The following is a 17,009-nucleotide window of genomic DNA, read 5'->3' on the forward strand; positions in this document are numbered from 1 at the left end:
ATTAACAAAATCCTGAGATATAGGCCTACTGTATTAATATTTTCGTGAGCTACTAAAAGGCCTCATGAGCTCGTGTGAAGCTTTGGAAGTGGCGTTTTAACACAAATTTTACTTTAAAATAATAATAAAATAATAATAATAAAATAATAATAATAAAATAATAATAATAATAATAATAATAATAATAATAATAATAGTACTAATCAAAAGTTTGTGTATATCAGATTCACATGATGCAACTCTGGTACAGATTAGTTTTCTTTATTAGAATTTTCATAATTCTTTACAATATCTAATTTCATATGTCTAGTAGTACATTGTCAGTAAGAAATATTACAAAAAGTTTTAGCGAAGTAGTAGCACAGTATATACCTTTTCTGACTACATAGCAGCCAGTGAGACAAGACATTTGCACTGTAGTGGAATGTGAGTCAGGGTCATTCACACATTAACCACATTGTTTCACATCCGCATCTCTTAAAACTGACTGTTAGAAGGTCACAGCAAGGATCAGCCGTTTATTTCTGCAGGATTCAAGATGTGTGAGTGCGCCAACGTCTTGCAAACTAGTGAAAGACACATCTTAAAAATCAATTTGATGAATGAATAAAATGAGATCTTAACTAGAATCATTGACATTCTTCAGATTTTTACTCAAAGCTGAATCCCTTTTAAAAAAAACAAACACTTGTGCGGACATACTGCTGCGAGATTAGTTCACAATCTGAACTGGGAACCTGATGCAGAACAGATCTTGTTTGTGGTCGTCTCTCAGTTCCCACTCCACAACCAGCTTTATCTAAAAGTGCAGAAGAGTCAGAATTGAAGAAGGTGAGCGTTTGTGTACACAAATGAAATATTGAGGAAGTGAAAGATGCAAAAAGTGATGTGGTCACATTGAAAGGGAACTGCTTTTAAGAAGATTTTTTTCTAATGTACCACGCTTTACTTACTGCAGGATACTCAATCTTCACAGGAAGCGCAGTCATGTAGTTATACTTCTGCTGCTTCTGGATGGGACACTGGATTCCAGACTTGCAGCCATCTTCTATGGGAATGGGGAACGGGATGGGTACTCCAGCGATAATACCGTGAACCACTGCTGTGCTCGTCTGGCTCTCCACAGCTACAACAGATAAAAACATACAGTGCGCGAGATCAAAAGTTAAAATATAAGCATTTATGTTCTGATTAGCATTTCTAAAAACCGATAAAACCCCCTTACCGCTGTTGAATGTCACATTGACACTGTAGGACTGTCCTTTGTGTAGCTGGCATGGCTGACTGGGACATGGGTTAATGTCCACTAAGGCCACTTTGCCAGAAGAGGAGCCTGCAGAGAAAAAAGATGGGACATTCAAAAAAGGTAAATGTTAAAGCTGCTGCCATATCACTTGTTTAAATATCTTAAATTTTCATTAGAAGAGGCCAGGTCACAGACAACTTGACTTGCTTTACATACATCATAAAAAAGGACATGATGTACAACCTCCAGGGTCATCACTGTATTACTCCCTCCAGTGGAAAGAAGGTTAAACTAACAATGCCTAATGTTTTACTCTTGTTTCAAACTAGTCTTCGTTAGTTAGTTAGTAAGTAGTTAGTTATTATAAAAACATTAACATAAGGAAAAAGTCAAAATCAACTTAATTGGCCAAGTACTTAAAGCATACAAGGAAACTGGCTCTCAACACTCACACTGTGACAATAAAATAAATGAGAGAGTTACAAACTAAAAGAACTAATTCATTGCTGGGCAAGCATGTAGTCTAAAGTAATGTGCCTGAGATTATCAATTTTGGGATTAGTGAGTGGATTACCTCACTACTCACATTTAAAAAAAAAAAAAAAGCTTCAATTTTGACCTCTTTAAAAAAAAAAAAAAAACCTCAAGTCGCAAATTTATATTAGTGCTGTACAAAAAAAAAAAAAAAAAAATCCAATCACTGGAAAGTCCTAATTGAACACCGTGAAGCCTAAAATATGAGCACGTGTGTGTATATGATGAATATATTGTATTCAGGACAGGTGATGTTATCTGTTAAAGGGATGGATCAATAGTCTACTGACAAGATTACCAACAATTTTGATACTCAAACGTTTTAGGTAACACTTAGGCAGCTATTAAATTTCTGTTTAATGTATTTAGAAATTACATACTATTGGCTTTGAGACTATAGACCTTTCTCACAGCACACTGTCATAGTAGGGAAAGCTGAGGTGTTGTAACAATGGCTCTAGTCACTCCCTTTTGGGATCAGTTAAACGTGTGTACTACTCTTTAAACCGTAGCCAACTCACAGTTAACGACTGGCCGTTTCACATATTTAAAATACAACATAAGGAGTTAACGTTAACGTCAAATCTGCATATTGAGACGTTTCGAGTGAAACTTACCGCAGTCAAGGAATTTCACCGGGTTGGCGCAGGTGAATCCCATTAGGCACAACAACACGATGAACCCAGTCCGTACATCCATGTTTCTTTCCTTGTTCGTGACCCTAAAACAGAGAAATATCCATTACGCAACAGAAAAGTTAACTTGAGCGTTACCAGCCGAGTCTGACAGTCAACAGAAAGTGCTAAATCATGAGACTTTGTGTTTCCCCCCAAGTGTCCCGAGCGTCGCAGTGATAATAAAGTTGAACAAAACGACAAAAAAAAACACTCTTTGACGACAAGGCAATGTGATAAACAGCATAAAAACATACTCAGTCTTCTTATTAGTAGATTAACAATACACGTAGATATAATACATTATCAATGAACAAGCTGTACCTTTGAAGCGTGTCCAGAGTGAAAGCCGTAGCCGCCTAGCACCTTTTATTTCCCTGTATCACGAGATCCAAATAACGCCTATTTATTAGCATGCAGAGAATATTTCGCCCTCAGTTTAGCCTATCAGGAAATCCCCTCACTATCAAGACCCCGCCCCGTGCGTTATAAATGGCAGATTGAAATCAAAACCAGCATAATAACCCAATATCCTGTAATATAAACCCCAATATTAACATTTGGCTGGTGTATCTTGTTGAGGATGGCATATATTTTAAGTAGAGCTGTGCCTGAGAGGTAGAACCAAGGAATGAAAGACCCCATTATAGTGAAATAATACCTTATGATTGGCAGGTATACTGACGAATCAAATTATCGTATCACCAATGTGGGCGTATCTATTTGACAGACCACCATTTCAGCCAATTAAAATGCAGTCTGCGTCTCGTCATCCGTTGGGGGGTGGAACTTACCAACGTGTTTGTTATGGAAGATGTCATTCGTGAGAGGAGCTATGATATCTGCGTCAAAGGCAAAAGTATTGAGCCTTGCTAGGTAATGTTACATTTTATATTGTAGATATAATTACGGATAATAACGTGTAAACAACCTGTTTGAGTTGAGACAGGAGCTTTGTGTTGAATATTTGCCAGGTAGTTAACAAGCTAGTCGCTAACGCTACCGTTAGGTAACTAGCTAGCGCCAGGGTTCGCAATATTACATGTACCTCTGCTGCCTGATCTTAACGTAACATCTATGTTTTTCAGGGCATCTGCTCTTCTGACTAACCCCAGTGTGACCCAGCAGTTACACCGACTTCCCCCAAACCCCCTTCCAGCCCTTTACACAGCGGGGCTTCAGCGCTTTAGCAGTGCCTCATCCCAGGAGAAGCTAGCTGTGTCAGACCAACCCGAAGATAAAGTGAACCTCACTGAGTCATGTGTGAAGGTCAGCAGATACTTATGATTCATACTATGACTAGGCATCACACACTTCTCATGTAGGAAAAAGCTAATGAAAAGATGCGTGTGCAGTTTCGATGCATGCATGGAAAGCCTGGGATATGGAGATAGATTTGGCTCGGTATTATTTGAGTGAACAGGTCGACAACATGTGTGTAATTGTGTAATTTGTAGATATAAAACACCTCCACAAATACAAAGAAAAGGAAACCATAAAAGTATTTTGCAAATATAAAACGGATCTGTAAATACACAAATTAATACCACAAAAATGTCTGTGAAGACATTTAATTCATGTACAAATAAATGAAAAGCATTTGTGAATATCTTCCTAACATTTGCAGCTTTTGAACATTTTGTGAATTCAGTTTTTATTTGTGAATCTTAGTGTTATGCTTATGGATTTATATTTTATGCAGTCAGTCTTTTTTAATTTTTAAAATGTGTGTATTTGCAGATCTGTTTTATTTTTGCACAATATTTTTGTGAGCTTACAAATCCTTTTTGTATTTGTTTAAGTTGTTTTATATTTATAGATCACACATTTACATACATCTGAAACAAATCTATTGCCATACAGGGAGGACCAAAACTTTACTTAAGTGGTTCGCAACTGGTCCAGCCACAGGGTCCAGATTCCTACTTGGTCAATAGTTAAAGGTCCACACAGTTTAACGTATTTAATCCTTATACTACATCATACAAGTATGGCCATGTCATCGAGCTAATTTGCTGTTTCTGTCAAGTAGCTCTCCATTAGTCTGTCACTCTACAACAGGAAATGGCACTTCAAAATAAAAGCTCTGTGCTGGAAATTCACTGTACTTCAAAATAAAGTGTGTTGTTTACAAGCATGACACGTTCAGAGTAACTTGTGGTCCATTCATAATGGACCTGCAACCTACTTTTGGACCATGACCCACCAATTGGGAACCACTGCTTGACATGATGCCACATCAGTGTCAGAGTTAGTCAAGATATTTTGTTAACAGTGTCAACATCTGTGTAAAACTTAAAGCATTTCATTAACCCCACCTCTGTGCCAGTGTTGACGGTGAAGCAGCTTTAGAATGGGACTGCATTATGTCAGATCATAGTCTTACTGTACAGGATTTAGTGGGTATATATGTCTAAGTATGTTCTTCTAGGCCTACATCTGAGATATTTGACTGTAAGACACAGAAACTGTAATTGGCTTCTGACTCACCGAAGTGTGAATTGTTACTTGTCCAAATTGTTGACATCTAAAACCCAATTATAGGCAGCCAAGCAGACCCATTTAATGTTAAAAAACATTGCCATGCAGCCACTGTCGAAAATGTATTGAGTTGTTATGCTGTGCTTTGCGCCTCTTTCATCATGCTCCTATCTCCCCTTTAATCCAGAGACTAGGGGAAATCATGGAAAAGGGCGAGTATCTCCGAATACATGTGGAGGGCGGAGGCTGCTCTGGGTTCCAGTACAAGTTTTCTGTTGATAGTAACAGGAATGAAGATGACAGGTAAACTGCCACTAATCAATCTTTCACGTTATTGATTTACACTGGCCTCATTGTTTCCTTATTGTCTTTTAATCCAATCAACTCTGTCCCTTCCTGCATCCATCCTTTAGAGTGTTTGAGCAGGGAGGAGTGGGCATTATTGTGGATCAGGACAGCCTGGAGTTTGTGAAAGGAGCCACAGTGGACTTTAGCCAGGAGCTGATCCGCGCCACCTTCCTCGTGCTCAAGAACCCTCAAGCTGATCACGGCTGCTCCTGTGGCAGCTCCTTCTCTGTCAAATTATGACCCTGCTTCCTTGAGTCAATGCTACTTAATACCCTCACCAGTTTGTTAGGCACACATGTGCAAAATACAATCAAATATTATAAACACTTCTCGTTATAATACATTATAGCTACTGGCTTTGTAGGTGTGAAAGTACTTGAACTGAATGAAAGGCAGAGGTATGATTGATCATCATTCTGTTTAGCATATAGTGACACTCAGAGCTCACTGACAGCTGAGTTCACAATAGTCACCATGTATTCAAACTAAACAAATGCACAGATGAGGTGTTTGAGTATGCAGTGCTGAGATTTGTCTTTGTGTGTAAAATATGTAAATAGGTCATATCTATGATTGCAAAGAGCGAAGATATATTTCTTTCATCTAAAATAAAGTGAGTGAATTTCAGATGTTTATAGCTTCTGTCATTTTGATTTATTATACGCAAATGAATGTGTGTTATGATGCACTTCCTTATTATGTTAGAATGGTCAAAGGGCAGCCAGGTTATTTGTAACTGATTAAAGGTTAGTTTGAGCACTCATTCTTTCCTAAGAACTGTTACTTCAACAGCATTATTAATAAGTGTGGCTCAATGGTTCTTCACCAGGGGTCCAGAGAGCACAAGGGGTCCCAAGAAAAAACAGGAATAGTATATTTTCACACTTAAATTTGCTGTAGAAGTGAGCCCAATGTGCATAAGAGTCATAAGAGTGAATATTCTGAATAAAGGTTTCACTTCCTTTCATAGACTGTAAAAATAATGGACATAGCTACCATGATGTCACCCACTGGTTTGTGGACTCCTATTTTGAAGCCTCCAGTTTGGCATTTTGCCTGTCACCATCTTGTTTTTTGGAGCCAGAAATGGCCATATTTGGAGGGGAGGCTGGTGCTGTTGAGGAGCGAGGGGTGGATCTGACTGAGAAGCAGAGGATGCTAATCTGCAGACAGCCCGTCACTCAGTGTGCCCCCAGCTTAATTATGCCTAACTGCAAGCCTTAATAAAATGTAAACAGGTGAGTTAAATAAAAATCCATTGTCTGTACAGTTGTTAAGAAGGGGGAAATTAGCTATAGAGACCAAAACTGGAGTTTTCGGCTTTATTTTTCAGCCCAGGAGGTTGCCGCTTGAATGGCAATTGTAAAATACCATATCATATGTGTAAATTTGGACAATCAGCTTTTTCTATAAAGGAGGCTGTCAACTCTGGAACACATGACCAATTGAAATCAATTGATTATAGATTTAAAATCCTTCACAACAAACGGTCAAATGCTGGCTGAAAGCAAAGCAGAGCTGTACCTGCTCTGAGCTGAATGGGCTAAAATCTTTAAGGGGTATCAGTGTATTAGTGTATTGTGGTATGTGTACTTTAGTATATGTACTGTAGTATGTGTATAGTGGTATGTCTGCTGTAGTAGATGTATTGTGGGATATGTTGTAATGTTTGTATTGTAGTATATGTGCTGTGGTATGTGGATTGTAGTGTGTGGACAGTGGTTTATGTATTGTATTGTGCCCTCCATGTTGATAGTGTATAGTGGTTGTATGATGTTTTAAACTCTATATTCTTAATAGCATTTTAGGTCTATGTGTTGAAGTCCAACTAGGGACAAGAGTTAAAAAATAGCAATAGTTGTACTCTGTGCAACAAATCAGCCCCATACTCTGTATTGAAACTAAGTTAAATTGTATTGTTGCTATAAAAAACAAAACAAAACAAAAAAACAACCAGCAACATACCATGTGTAATAGGGCTGCAACAAGTAGTCGACTTATCGATGACTAATCAACTATTAAAATAATCAGTGACTATTTTAGTAGTCGACTAATCGGTTTGAGTCATTTCTCATAGAAAAGTACTATAAAAGTACCCCAAAATACTCTTATTGCAGCTTCTTACGTTCAGATATTGGCAGCTTTACACACTCTCCCATGACGGTGAACTAAATCCCTTTGGCGTGAGTACGAAACAAGACATTAGATGACATAATTTTGGGGTTTGGGAGAGACAGACTGACATTTTTTAACATTTTGACACATTTTTCGATAAAATGATTAGTCGACTAATTGAAGAAATAATCGACAGATTCGTCGACAATGAAAATAATCGTTAGTTGCAGCCCTAATGTGTAATTTCCCAAATCCCAAACTGACGTCTTCAAAGGGTATGTTTTATCTAACACTCCAAAAATCCAAAGCAGTTCAGTTTTGTTATCACGCATAACAAAGAAAAGCGTCAACTCCTCACATTTAAGAAGCATTAAACCAGTAAATGTTTCACTGTTTTGCTTGGGAAAAAAAAAATACTAAAACGATTCCTCAACTATCAAAGAAGTTGCCATTTGATTTTCTGTCAATAGGCTAATCATATCTTACAACATAAATCTTTTCGAAAGGAGAACCCTGAAGCAAATTCTTATCAAATATGGGTTTCATGACCGGATATGTAACAGATTAGGGGTTATTGACAGGAAAAAGTGAAAACATATCACTCAAAGTTTAAGTTCATGGTTGCCTTTTTTTATTAAAGTGGAATTTAAGAAACATCTCACAAAAAATATACAAAAAGAATATGTACAAATGATTTTTACACTGGTATAATGTAAATCAAAATATGCAGCAACAATTGTTTGTATAGTTAGTCTTAATACAAGGAGCAAAATGTTTTGCACTTTTCATATTTTCTCTGATAAAACATTCCATTTAAGCAATATATATCTGGTTACACAAAACATAAACTTACTGTTGGAAAAGAGTCACACCGTTTCATATCCATGAAAATGCGACAATAATACGTCATAGCAGCACACTGAAAAGTGAGAGAGAATTGCAACCGTGTATTGAAACATCAACTTACAGCTGTTTTTCGTTTTTTTGTTTTCTGAGGAATTTGGTTCGGACAGATTGTCTTCCAGTAAGCCATGCACACCCACTAACCACAAACAAGTCCTCAAACGAGTATGCACACGTTAAACATGTCATGAGGGGAACACTGCCAAGGGAGGTCTGAGGTCAACCAGTCGACGACACAACCACAGAAACAAACCATAAATGAACCATCAGGGTAACACAGTGACCAGGTCAGGTGTACAGTGCATAGTATGCTTTGGCATGCTGACATCCAGAACATAACAGTGGATGTTACATTCAGGAGGAAGGCCACAGGATTTGGAATCACCAGTAAAAATAGAACAAATGACTACATGATCCGAAAAGTAAAACCAACATAATACAAAAAGAATCCAAACCCTCGTTAGTTAAACACTCAGATTAAGGCTAATTCAGTTTGCTACATGTTTTTAAAAAATGGCATTGTCAGTAACACAAAGTCATAGGCCCGCCAAGTGGCAAAACTGCCATTTGGGACATGTACACAGATACGCTCATTCTTAAAAAAATAATCCATCACTGACATGATATGCACATACTGTATTAGAGAGATGGTTTCACTTTTTTTTTCTTTCAATGATGATGTGATGTCGTGAGAGCAGGGCTGTATGCCCTCCGCCTGTGTTCACAATCAGGACTGATGCTGTGATGAACATGAGCCTTTCACATATGCATGCACCTAGGTTTGAGGCAGTAAGTCAGATCACCACTTTGACTCATTTACAAGCTGCCAGGTCTGTCCTCCTCCTCCTCCTCCTCCTCCTCCTCAATCTTTTCTCTGGAGAGCCACGCTGGGAGACCTTCTGAGGCAGGATGGTCCAAGTGTGATCCTCAGTGAGGGGCATGGACACACCTCCACACAAAGAGGCTAGAGAGGATATGACAGGGAGGATGCATCACTTAATATTTCATCGTCATACATTTTTTAAACTATGTTGGTTTTTGGAGCTGTAGTCGTACCTTCTGTCGTCTCCACCGGCACTAACAACGAAGCGATCTCCATTTGTGAAGCGTATATTAGTCAAGTGAGCAGAGTGGCCCAGAAAGCGTTTGTGTTTGGCCTGAAAACAGATCACATACATGTCATCCAGGTGGCATTTTTACTAGCTGGTTTATCTGTCAAGTGGCTTTGTTATCAGGTGTAATGCCACAGACAGACACAGACATTCATTCAGTCATTCATTTTCCATAACCGCTTATCCTGTTAGGTGTCACGGGGGGCTGGAGTCTATCCCAGCTGACATTGGGCAAGAGGCGAGGTACACCCTGGACAGGTCACTAGACTATCACAGGGCTGACACATAGAGACAGACAACCATTCACGCTCACATTCACACCTAGGGCCAATTTAGAGTCACCGATTAACCTGCATGACTTTGGATTATGGAAGGAAGCTGGGGTATCCAGAGAAAACCCACGCTGACACAGAAAGAACATGCAAACTCTGCACAGAAGGGCTCCCCAACCTCGGGTTCAAACCAGGAGACTGTCTTGCTGTGAGGCGACAATGCCCAAACACAGACATATTTTTATTTTTATTTTTTTAAGATATTTTTTTGGGGCATTTTTGTGCCTTTAATTGATAGGACAGGTAAGCGTGAAGGGGGAGAGAGAGAGATATAGTGACATGCAGCAAAGGGCCACAGGCTGGAGTCAAACCCGGGCTGCTGCGGCGACAGCCTTGTACATTGGGCGCCTGCTCTACCACTAAGCCACCGACGCCCCAAACAGACATATTTATGGTATAGTACAGTGTACAGTATATATTATATGTTACAGTTGCATCAGGGCAAGTAATAGCTCCAGTTAAAACATCAGTCACCATGAAGTTGTCTAATGTCTGCTTTTTTTTGTTTTGTCTAAGCTTTGCTAATCCAGGGAGCATCTTAAGATCGGCCAAGGATAACTGCAGTGCTGCATTTGTTGGGATGAATGGTTAACTCCATGGCAACAGTGTTTCTGAAAGTACTTGAAAAGAATGCTGAATAATGGTCATAGGTCGAAAAACGTGATGATTCCGTGACAGGTAAATTAAAACAGAAAAATTAGAAAATCCTGGTGAAAACTGGAGCGGTAGATTTGTTGTTTTGAGGGTGGCATGTTGTCTGTTTTTGATGCCACCACTAGGGGGCATCAAAGTCAAGAATTTTCAAATTCAGCACATAGTGGCTTTATGATTTCAGCTCAGCTCACCAAAGAAGCAGAGATATATTTGACACTTTAAACTATTATCACTAGACAAATGGATATAATGTAAATATTACTGTAAATATCACTGGCAAAATAACAATTAGTGTTAATAATAATTATTCAATCATACTTACAAACTTCTCTGGACATGGAAAGTCAAACAGCTTCACCATTCCAAAGTCATCGCCCGTGACAATGTTAAGGCCTGAGTGGGACACGCAGGCACAGGTGACGTCTGCTTTGTCTGTGTTGCGGGACCAGATCCCTATGACCTCGTCCCCAAGGACACTGGATACAGAGAGGGAAAGAGCGATTATATTTTTGACCATCACTTTTCCAAAATGCACGCATCAGTCTTCACACTGTGACTCTCACCTTGTCCAGGTGGCCCAGGTAATTCTGTCGATATGAGTCTGCTCTGTGACCTGCTTCCCAGAGGGCACCTCGTACACCAGTCGTTTGTAAGCACCTGTGGATATCTGTGTAAAGGCACCAGAGGTTAGGGATCATACAGCCAGCTGGCATCTGAGACAAACACGTTCTTTCACAGTCTATACCTGGACGTAAGTGCTGTCAGCCGAAAAGTCCATTTGGGTCACGAAGCTGGGGATGTCCCTGCAGCAGTTGATGCGGTTCAGCTGCGGGCCGAGTGTCAGGTCATAGAAGTCGACCGCGCTCTCAGTAGAGCCTACAGCCAGGTAACGAGAATTTGGACTGAACCTGTAATAAAGATATGTAGTGTTAAAAAGACCAGTATTCTGTCTGATCTACATTGTAGTCTGCAGAGGAGGTTTCATCATTTCTGGGGTGGTATCAAATGTATTTTTTTTTAACATTTGAAGCTTATTATTTGCTGCTGGTTCTATTGTTTTTGTTTCAAATTAGGCCAATATGGTGACCTTTGACCTCAAACTAAATCTGAGAATCTGGAGGGTAGAAATATTAACAAAACAGGCTCTGAGGCAGATCAAAGTGACCTCTTTCATAAATAGTTACAGGAAATCTGTCATAAGGAAAAACATAGACATGTCAATCAAATATTTTATAAAAGACCATTTCTGGCTCAAGATACCATCTTTTCCCCAGATATCAGTTGTTAAATATTGGTATCTTTACCTAATATCCTGGATAGGAGAGCGCCGGTCTCTTTTCTTGCCCCAGATTTTAAGCGAGGCAACCAGCAGGATGATGAATTCTCCATTCTTCATGCCGATGGCCACCATGTCTCCTTCGGGACTATAGCTGATGGTGCGCGCTGGGTGGCCCAGGTTCACCTTATTCAGCATCTTCTGTTTCCCCATAAGGCAACACAAGATCAGCACATACTTGTTATGAATGTAATTTTGTGAATGAGGACAACCATCTTCATTTTCTTTGATAAAAACAACAGCTTGACAGAACTACAAACGTATTGGAAAGGACTGGTATGGAGGTAACATGGCTGACCTTCTCTGGGATATCCCACAGACGAACAGTGCCATCCTCTGCTGCTGACAGGAATACGTCTCTGGAGGGATGTGTGCCCAAGCCCCAGATAGGTCCGTCCATGTGTCCATTCACCAAGATGTTGCACGCTGCGTTCTTCTCTCCTACTTCAATAATTTCTGCATTCCTGGTCCCAACGAGGATTTTACCCTGACAGCGAAATCAGCAAAATGTGTCAGAATACACTGAGTGAAGTTTCCAGTTAGCTGGATCTTTAATTAAGTGAAATATTATCTGCAACTTACCTTTCCTCTGCACACAGAGCGAACACAGTCTATGATCTGTCCGGTTTCTAATCTAAACGCTCTGCAGCGTTTCAGCTCCTGGTCCCAGAGCTTCAGAGCACCTCCTTCCTTTGACCTGTGGAGGAAATAATATGTGTGTTTTATCCATCAACTGATGAAATTTACAGCTTTAATAATAAGTGTGCATGTCTTATTGGTATTATATTTGTTGGATAAGTCTGTAGTTGCAAATATCGATAAAATCATTGCCAAATGAATCATCTATAAGCTAAGGGATGTTTTATATGTCAAGGCCATTAAACCCTGCTCTACAGTGTGAGCTCAATGATACGTAATACAGTGCATTAATATAACAGAGCAGCACTTACGGTCTCTCCTTGCCCCCGGTGACAATGAGGCCATCTCTCAGTGTGGTGTACATGGTGAACACAGGGCCCGTATGAGCTTTGGCCACAATTCTTACTAGAATGTGTTCCTTCCACACACACACATCCCCACTTATGGTACCTGTAAATGTCAAGTTATTCTGAAAAGAAAACAAATCTGCACTAATCTAGTGGCCTAAGAGAGCAGAGCGAGCAATGCAGAAACAATTCACAGCACATTTAAGCAGACAGTTTGGGTTTCAATATTAGCAGAGTCCATTTATGAGGTCAAATGTGATATGTAGGAAAACATTTTAATGTGTTTATTGGTTGGAAGTCACTTACAGCTCCAAATGCTACAGACAGCATGGTCTGCATCCGGGCATCCTCGATAGAACTCAGCACACCTTTTTTGCTGAGCAGAGCTCGGCCAGCTAACGTCCAGAAACGCACATGCTTGATCCCCACAGACACAAAGTGTGTGTCAGAGTCAGGCCGAAATTCAGCCACAAAGATCCTCTGGGTGTGACCTACCCGGCTGGCCACTTTGGCACCTGGAAAACAAAGTGGAGTGCATTGAAAGCGTGATCTCTCAGCTGTGATGCGATGTTCTAATCCCAAGAATGAGGTCAAACTTCAAGGGGGGATTATTTTTGTTTTACCTTCCTGCCACTTCCAGATGGTCACGGTGTGTTCGGGGTCCAGGCCCACAGACAGCAGGAGTTTTCCTGTGGCACTAAAGCTGACGGAGCAAACCCCACTGGAGTGGAAACAGCGTAGCACCGACAGCGTCTGCTTGGTCATGGCGTCCCACACATGGATGGATGGAGACGTGGCTGAGGCAGAAGGACAAAAGAATTATTTGCCTAAATTTAAGTACTACTAATGCACTTCTTTGCTTCTTGTGTCTGAATCGTGTCATGTGTAGACCTGTGTAACTTAAATTTAACAAAAATGTAAAACTAAAAAGGTTTAGGCTGGACGATATTTGAGGTAAGCATTTGCCCCTCTGTTTGGCCATAGATTTCCTTCACAGAAATGGATCATTCAACATTTTAAATTTAAAAAAGCGCGGCAGGAGCCTAAAACCAAGTTCTTATTGTTCAGTCTGTTTGAATATCCCTTTACAACAGTGATGCCATATTAGGATTTTTTTTGGGTTTTGTTTTGTGCAAATTATGTGGACAAACAGATCTTTGACATAAACTTTTCATCTTGTAAAACATGACTGGTTTTGTCGTTCTTCGAGCTGTTTAAATATTTGTTACACTTAAATATTCGTTTTTCTTATGAATTAAGGAAATGCCTTATAGGGTAAATTTAGTATTTTTTTAACTTGGACCCTATTTTCTCATGTTTTAGTGTCTAAGTGAGTAATGGGAACAACAATTTTTGAAATGTGTCCAGCATTGAGAGAAGCGCGGCAATGATGAAACAGGCTGCAATGTAATCACTCAAGGCGTGTTAAAAGTAAGATTTTTCCCGTTTAACAAGAGAGAGATTGCCATCACCAAAACTGCCAGCATATTTTCACATCTAACTGGGTGAGCTAAGGGTTTGTTTTAACTAAACCAGAGTTACTGATTGTTCGAACACTGGAAAGGAAAACCAAGATGTTTTTGGGGGGATTTTCTGTTTGTTTGTTTCTGTTGACCTCGAATTAAGTGTGTTATACAATGATGAAATTACTGTTTATTTAAATGGAGTCTGGTGAGGTCGGGTAATAGCGATTTCAGGGCTGTTTCTGGTTACACAAAAAAATGTTACTCTTTTATGTTACTCCTATCTATGTAGGGACCCTTTTCATAAGTTTTCAGACACTTATATTTATTATTATTATTATTATTATTATTATTACAGAATAATAATCAGAGCCTCTCAGTGGCAAAGCAAATTTTTGTGGACATAAACTGACATGCGAACATGCTTTGGTTACTATACATGACAGCCTGTCTCTCTCAATATGGGACCAATTTCTAAAATAACTGTTCCCATTAGTCATTTAGACACAAAAACATGGGAAAACAGAGCCAAGGTTGAAATGTATTTATTCATCTAACCTTTATTTAACCAGAAAGTCCCATTGAGATTGAAAATCTTTTTTACAAGAGAGACCTGGCCGAGGTAGCAGCCAATCAACACTCATTAAAAATGTCACCACATTCTTTATGATGCCCTTAAATTCATCAGTGGATGTAAGTGTGTCTAACTTTAGAGCTTTCTAAAGATTGCTCCAGTTCATTATCTGGTTCAAAGTTCATTATCTGGATGAAAGACAATTATTTGGTTCACTGCTTTTTGCACTTAGTTTCAACACTTAAAAGCGTGACTTCACCCTGAAATTTAAAAAAAAGTATTAGAGGAAATTGCCCTGAAATTTTGAGTTTTCTCAACAAAGGGAAATTCATGATATAGACAAAAGATTATGTGTTGGCTCAACATTTGTAATTTGTTTTAAAACTCAAAGCCTGACATAGCTTTAAAACTCAAATACACATTAAGGGACTTTGCTTTGGAATTTTTTCTTTTTTACAGTGAAGAGTTTAGACATATGCTGCCATAGCTTTTACAAATATAATTTTTGACAATAATGTGAGCTACAAAAAAGTAAAAAATACTTCCAAACATGATTCATAGAAATAACCAACTTAGCCTGAGGTAAGGACCAAACATCAAGTGGCCACTAGATGGCAGATACAGATTTTCTTTCAATAGTCACAAACACCAGATTCACTATTTCAGACTCATTTTGAAAAGCCCTTACCTGACATGTCACCAGTATCACCTGAAAAGAAGGAAAACCAAATTTATTGACAGAACCAACAAATACTTCATTATTTTTTTTTGTGACTTTCTGAGCAGTAGTGGTTCTTGCTTTGGATAAACTTATTTAGTAAATTTACAGAAAATTATGCATAAATCTAAACATTCTATGTATAAAATGTTATTTTAGTAAGTGGATTTTCTTATTACAAATCCTCTGTCATTCAATTTCTATGTGTGTCTTTCTGTGAGAAATGCAGCATGCGTGACAATCCCACAACTATTCATGCACGCAGAGAAAAAAGGTAATTGTGCTCCACAGTACAGATAAGCCTGTAGGAGGCGAATGGCTGTCTGTCATGTACAATAATAATCCCCCCGCACAACGCACAACACAGGATACAGGGAAGAAAAATGAGGCGGCTGGTGACACAGGAGGTCAACTTCTCACAAACATACCTACTTGGCCAGTTGCCACCACGTTGGGGAATTTGGGATGTTGATTGATTGTCAGGCACAGAATGTCGTCACTGTGTTCTATGTAGAAACTTTGGCAGGCTGTAAGAAAACACACACACACATACACACACACACACACACACACACACAGATCCACAATGAAATACATATATGTTATGTTTGCTACACTGTCAGCACGTCTCCTAGACTGTCAACTTACAGGTCGTCAAGTTGAGCACGATGCCAACTGAGGCCGTGTGGTAGATGATGTCCGCCCCCTCGTTCAGGTAGTGCACGTTATTGCGGCAGTCATTGCCACGATAACCAAACACCAGCTCCAACACCAGGTCCTGTGGGAGAGTCAGAAAAAGGCCGGGAGAAAGTCAGAAAGGTCAACGCCATGACAACAAGATGTTCAGAGCTCGCTGCCAGCTGAAGGAGTACGTCATTATTTGATTACAGCATCATCAGAGTCCCCACGGAGGCTGTCTGGACAGAGTGCGAGCATGCAGCGTCTTAAGAATAATCACATTAGAAAGCAGGATTTGAATCTTTTGCTGCTCTGACAAAAACAAGGCACCCTCTGTTTACACAATTCCCCCATCTGTATATATCCATTAGTCTGCTGTGTTTTAGTAACGATGTGAGGTCTTACCTCAATGGGTCTCTTCTTTTTGCCAACATTGTTGGTCTGCAACTTCTCCGGCTGAGGCAGCGCTCTGCTGACAGGAGGCCTGAAACAGACAGCTGGGATAAGAAGGCTGCTGCAGAGCTGCTTGTCATGCTGATGATAATGATAATGATGATGACTATAATAATATTACACTGTTTACTATTCTGACTATTATGCAAAAATATTCCACCAACACCTGCTAATATGTGCACACGATGAAGTGATGTTTTATCTTGGGAGAAAGGAGAATGTCTTTTTTTTTGGTAAGGAAAAGAGCTACAATTCCTGCAGTGGGCTGATTTAAAAAAAGAAGAAGAAGAAGAAGAAGCAGCCAGGTAAAAAAAATTTTTTCATGTCAAGGCTTCTTGTATCACAAGTGTGTACAGAGATTTTATTACCAGAGAAGCAATGAAAAGAGGAGGTTTGAACAAG

General features: G+C 39.5%; 3 protein-coding genes across 4 annotated transcripts in view; 1 reads left to right on the plus strand and 2 right to left on the minus strand.

Annotated features, from left to right (window-relative positions):
* Positions 1–245: 245 nt before the first annotated feature.
* LOC125901128 (NPC intracellular cholesterol transporter 2-like) lies at positions 246–2,919 on the minus strand. The gene is made up of 5 exons (XM_049596541.1): positions 2,779–2,919; positions 2,398–2,501; positions 1,226–1,333; positions 954–1,126; positions 246–799 (listed from the first exon to the last, which is right to left on the minus strand). The coding sequence occupies exons 2-5, from the start codon at positions 2,477–2,479 to the stop codon at positions 713–715; spliced, it is 450 nt and encodes a 149-aa protein (XP_049452498.1). The 5' UTR covers positions 2,480–2,501; positions 2,779–2,919; the 3' UTR covers positions 246–712.
* Positions 2,920–3,231: 312 nt separating this feature from the next.
* isca2 (iron-sulfur cluster assembly 2) lies at positions 3,232–5,910 on the plus strand. Its single transcript, XM_049596543.1, has 4 exons — positions 3,232–3,330; positions 3,543–3,723; positions 5,123–5,238; positions 5,349–5,910. The coding sequence occupies exons 1-4, from the start codon at positions 3,269–3,271 to the stop codon at positions 5,521–5,523; spliced, it is 534 nt and encodes a 177-aa protein (XP_049452500.1). The 5' UTR covers positions 3,232–3,268; the 3' UTR covers positions 5,524–5,910.
* Positions 5,911–8,029: 2,119 nt separating this feature from the next.
* Positions 8,030–17,009, minus strand: part of eml5 (EMAP like 5) — a 56,166-nt gene continuing 47,186 nt past the window's right edge. For both annotated transcript variants that reach the window (XM_049595570.1, XM_049595569.1), the window contains 15 exons: positions 16,560–16,638; positions 16,125–16,254; positions 15,905–16,003; positions 15,447–15,467; positions 13,345–13,518; positions 13,028–13,236; positions 12,686–12,843; positions 12,318–12,432; positions 12,034–12,222; positions 11,704–11,876; positions 11,145–11,307; positions 10,963–11,066; positions 10,722–10,875; positions 9,358–9,458; positions 8,030–9,265 (listed from right to left, as the gene is read on the minus strand). In XM_049595570.1, the coding sequence (XP_049451527.1) occupies positions 9,229–9,265; positions 9,358–9,458; positions 10,722–10,875; positions 10,963–11,066; positions 11,145–11,307; positions 11,704–11,876; positions 12,034–12,222; positions 12,318–12,432; positions 12,686–12,843; positions 13,028–13,236; positions 13,345–13,518; positions 15,447–15,467; positions 15,905–16,003; positions 16,125–16,254; positions 16,560–16,638 (1,906 nt within the window). In that variant the 3' untranslated portion in view covers positions 8,030–9,228. The remainder of the gene's footprint in view (positions 9,266–9,357; positions 9,459–10,721; positions 10,876–10,962; positions 11,067–11,144; positions 11,308–11,703; positions 11,877–12,033; positions 12,223–12,317; positions 12,433–12,685; positions 12,844–13,027; positions 13,237–13,344; positions 13,519–15,446; positions 15,468–15,904; positions 16,004–16,124; positions 16,255–16,559; positions 16,639–17,009) is intronic.

Source organism: Epinephelus fuscoguttatus, linkage group LG14 (assembly GCF_011397635.1).
Source record: "Epinephelus fuscoguttatus linkage group LG14, E.fuscoguttatus.final_Chr_v1".
Lineage (NCBI taxonomy): Eukaryota > Metazoa > Chordata > Actinopteri > Perciformes > Serranidae > Epinephelus > Epinephelus fuscoguttatus.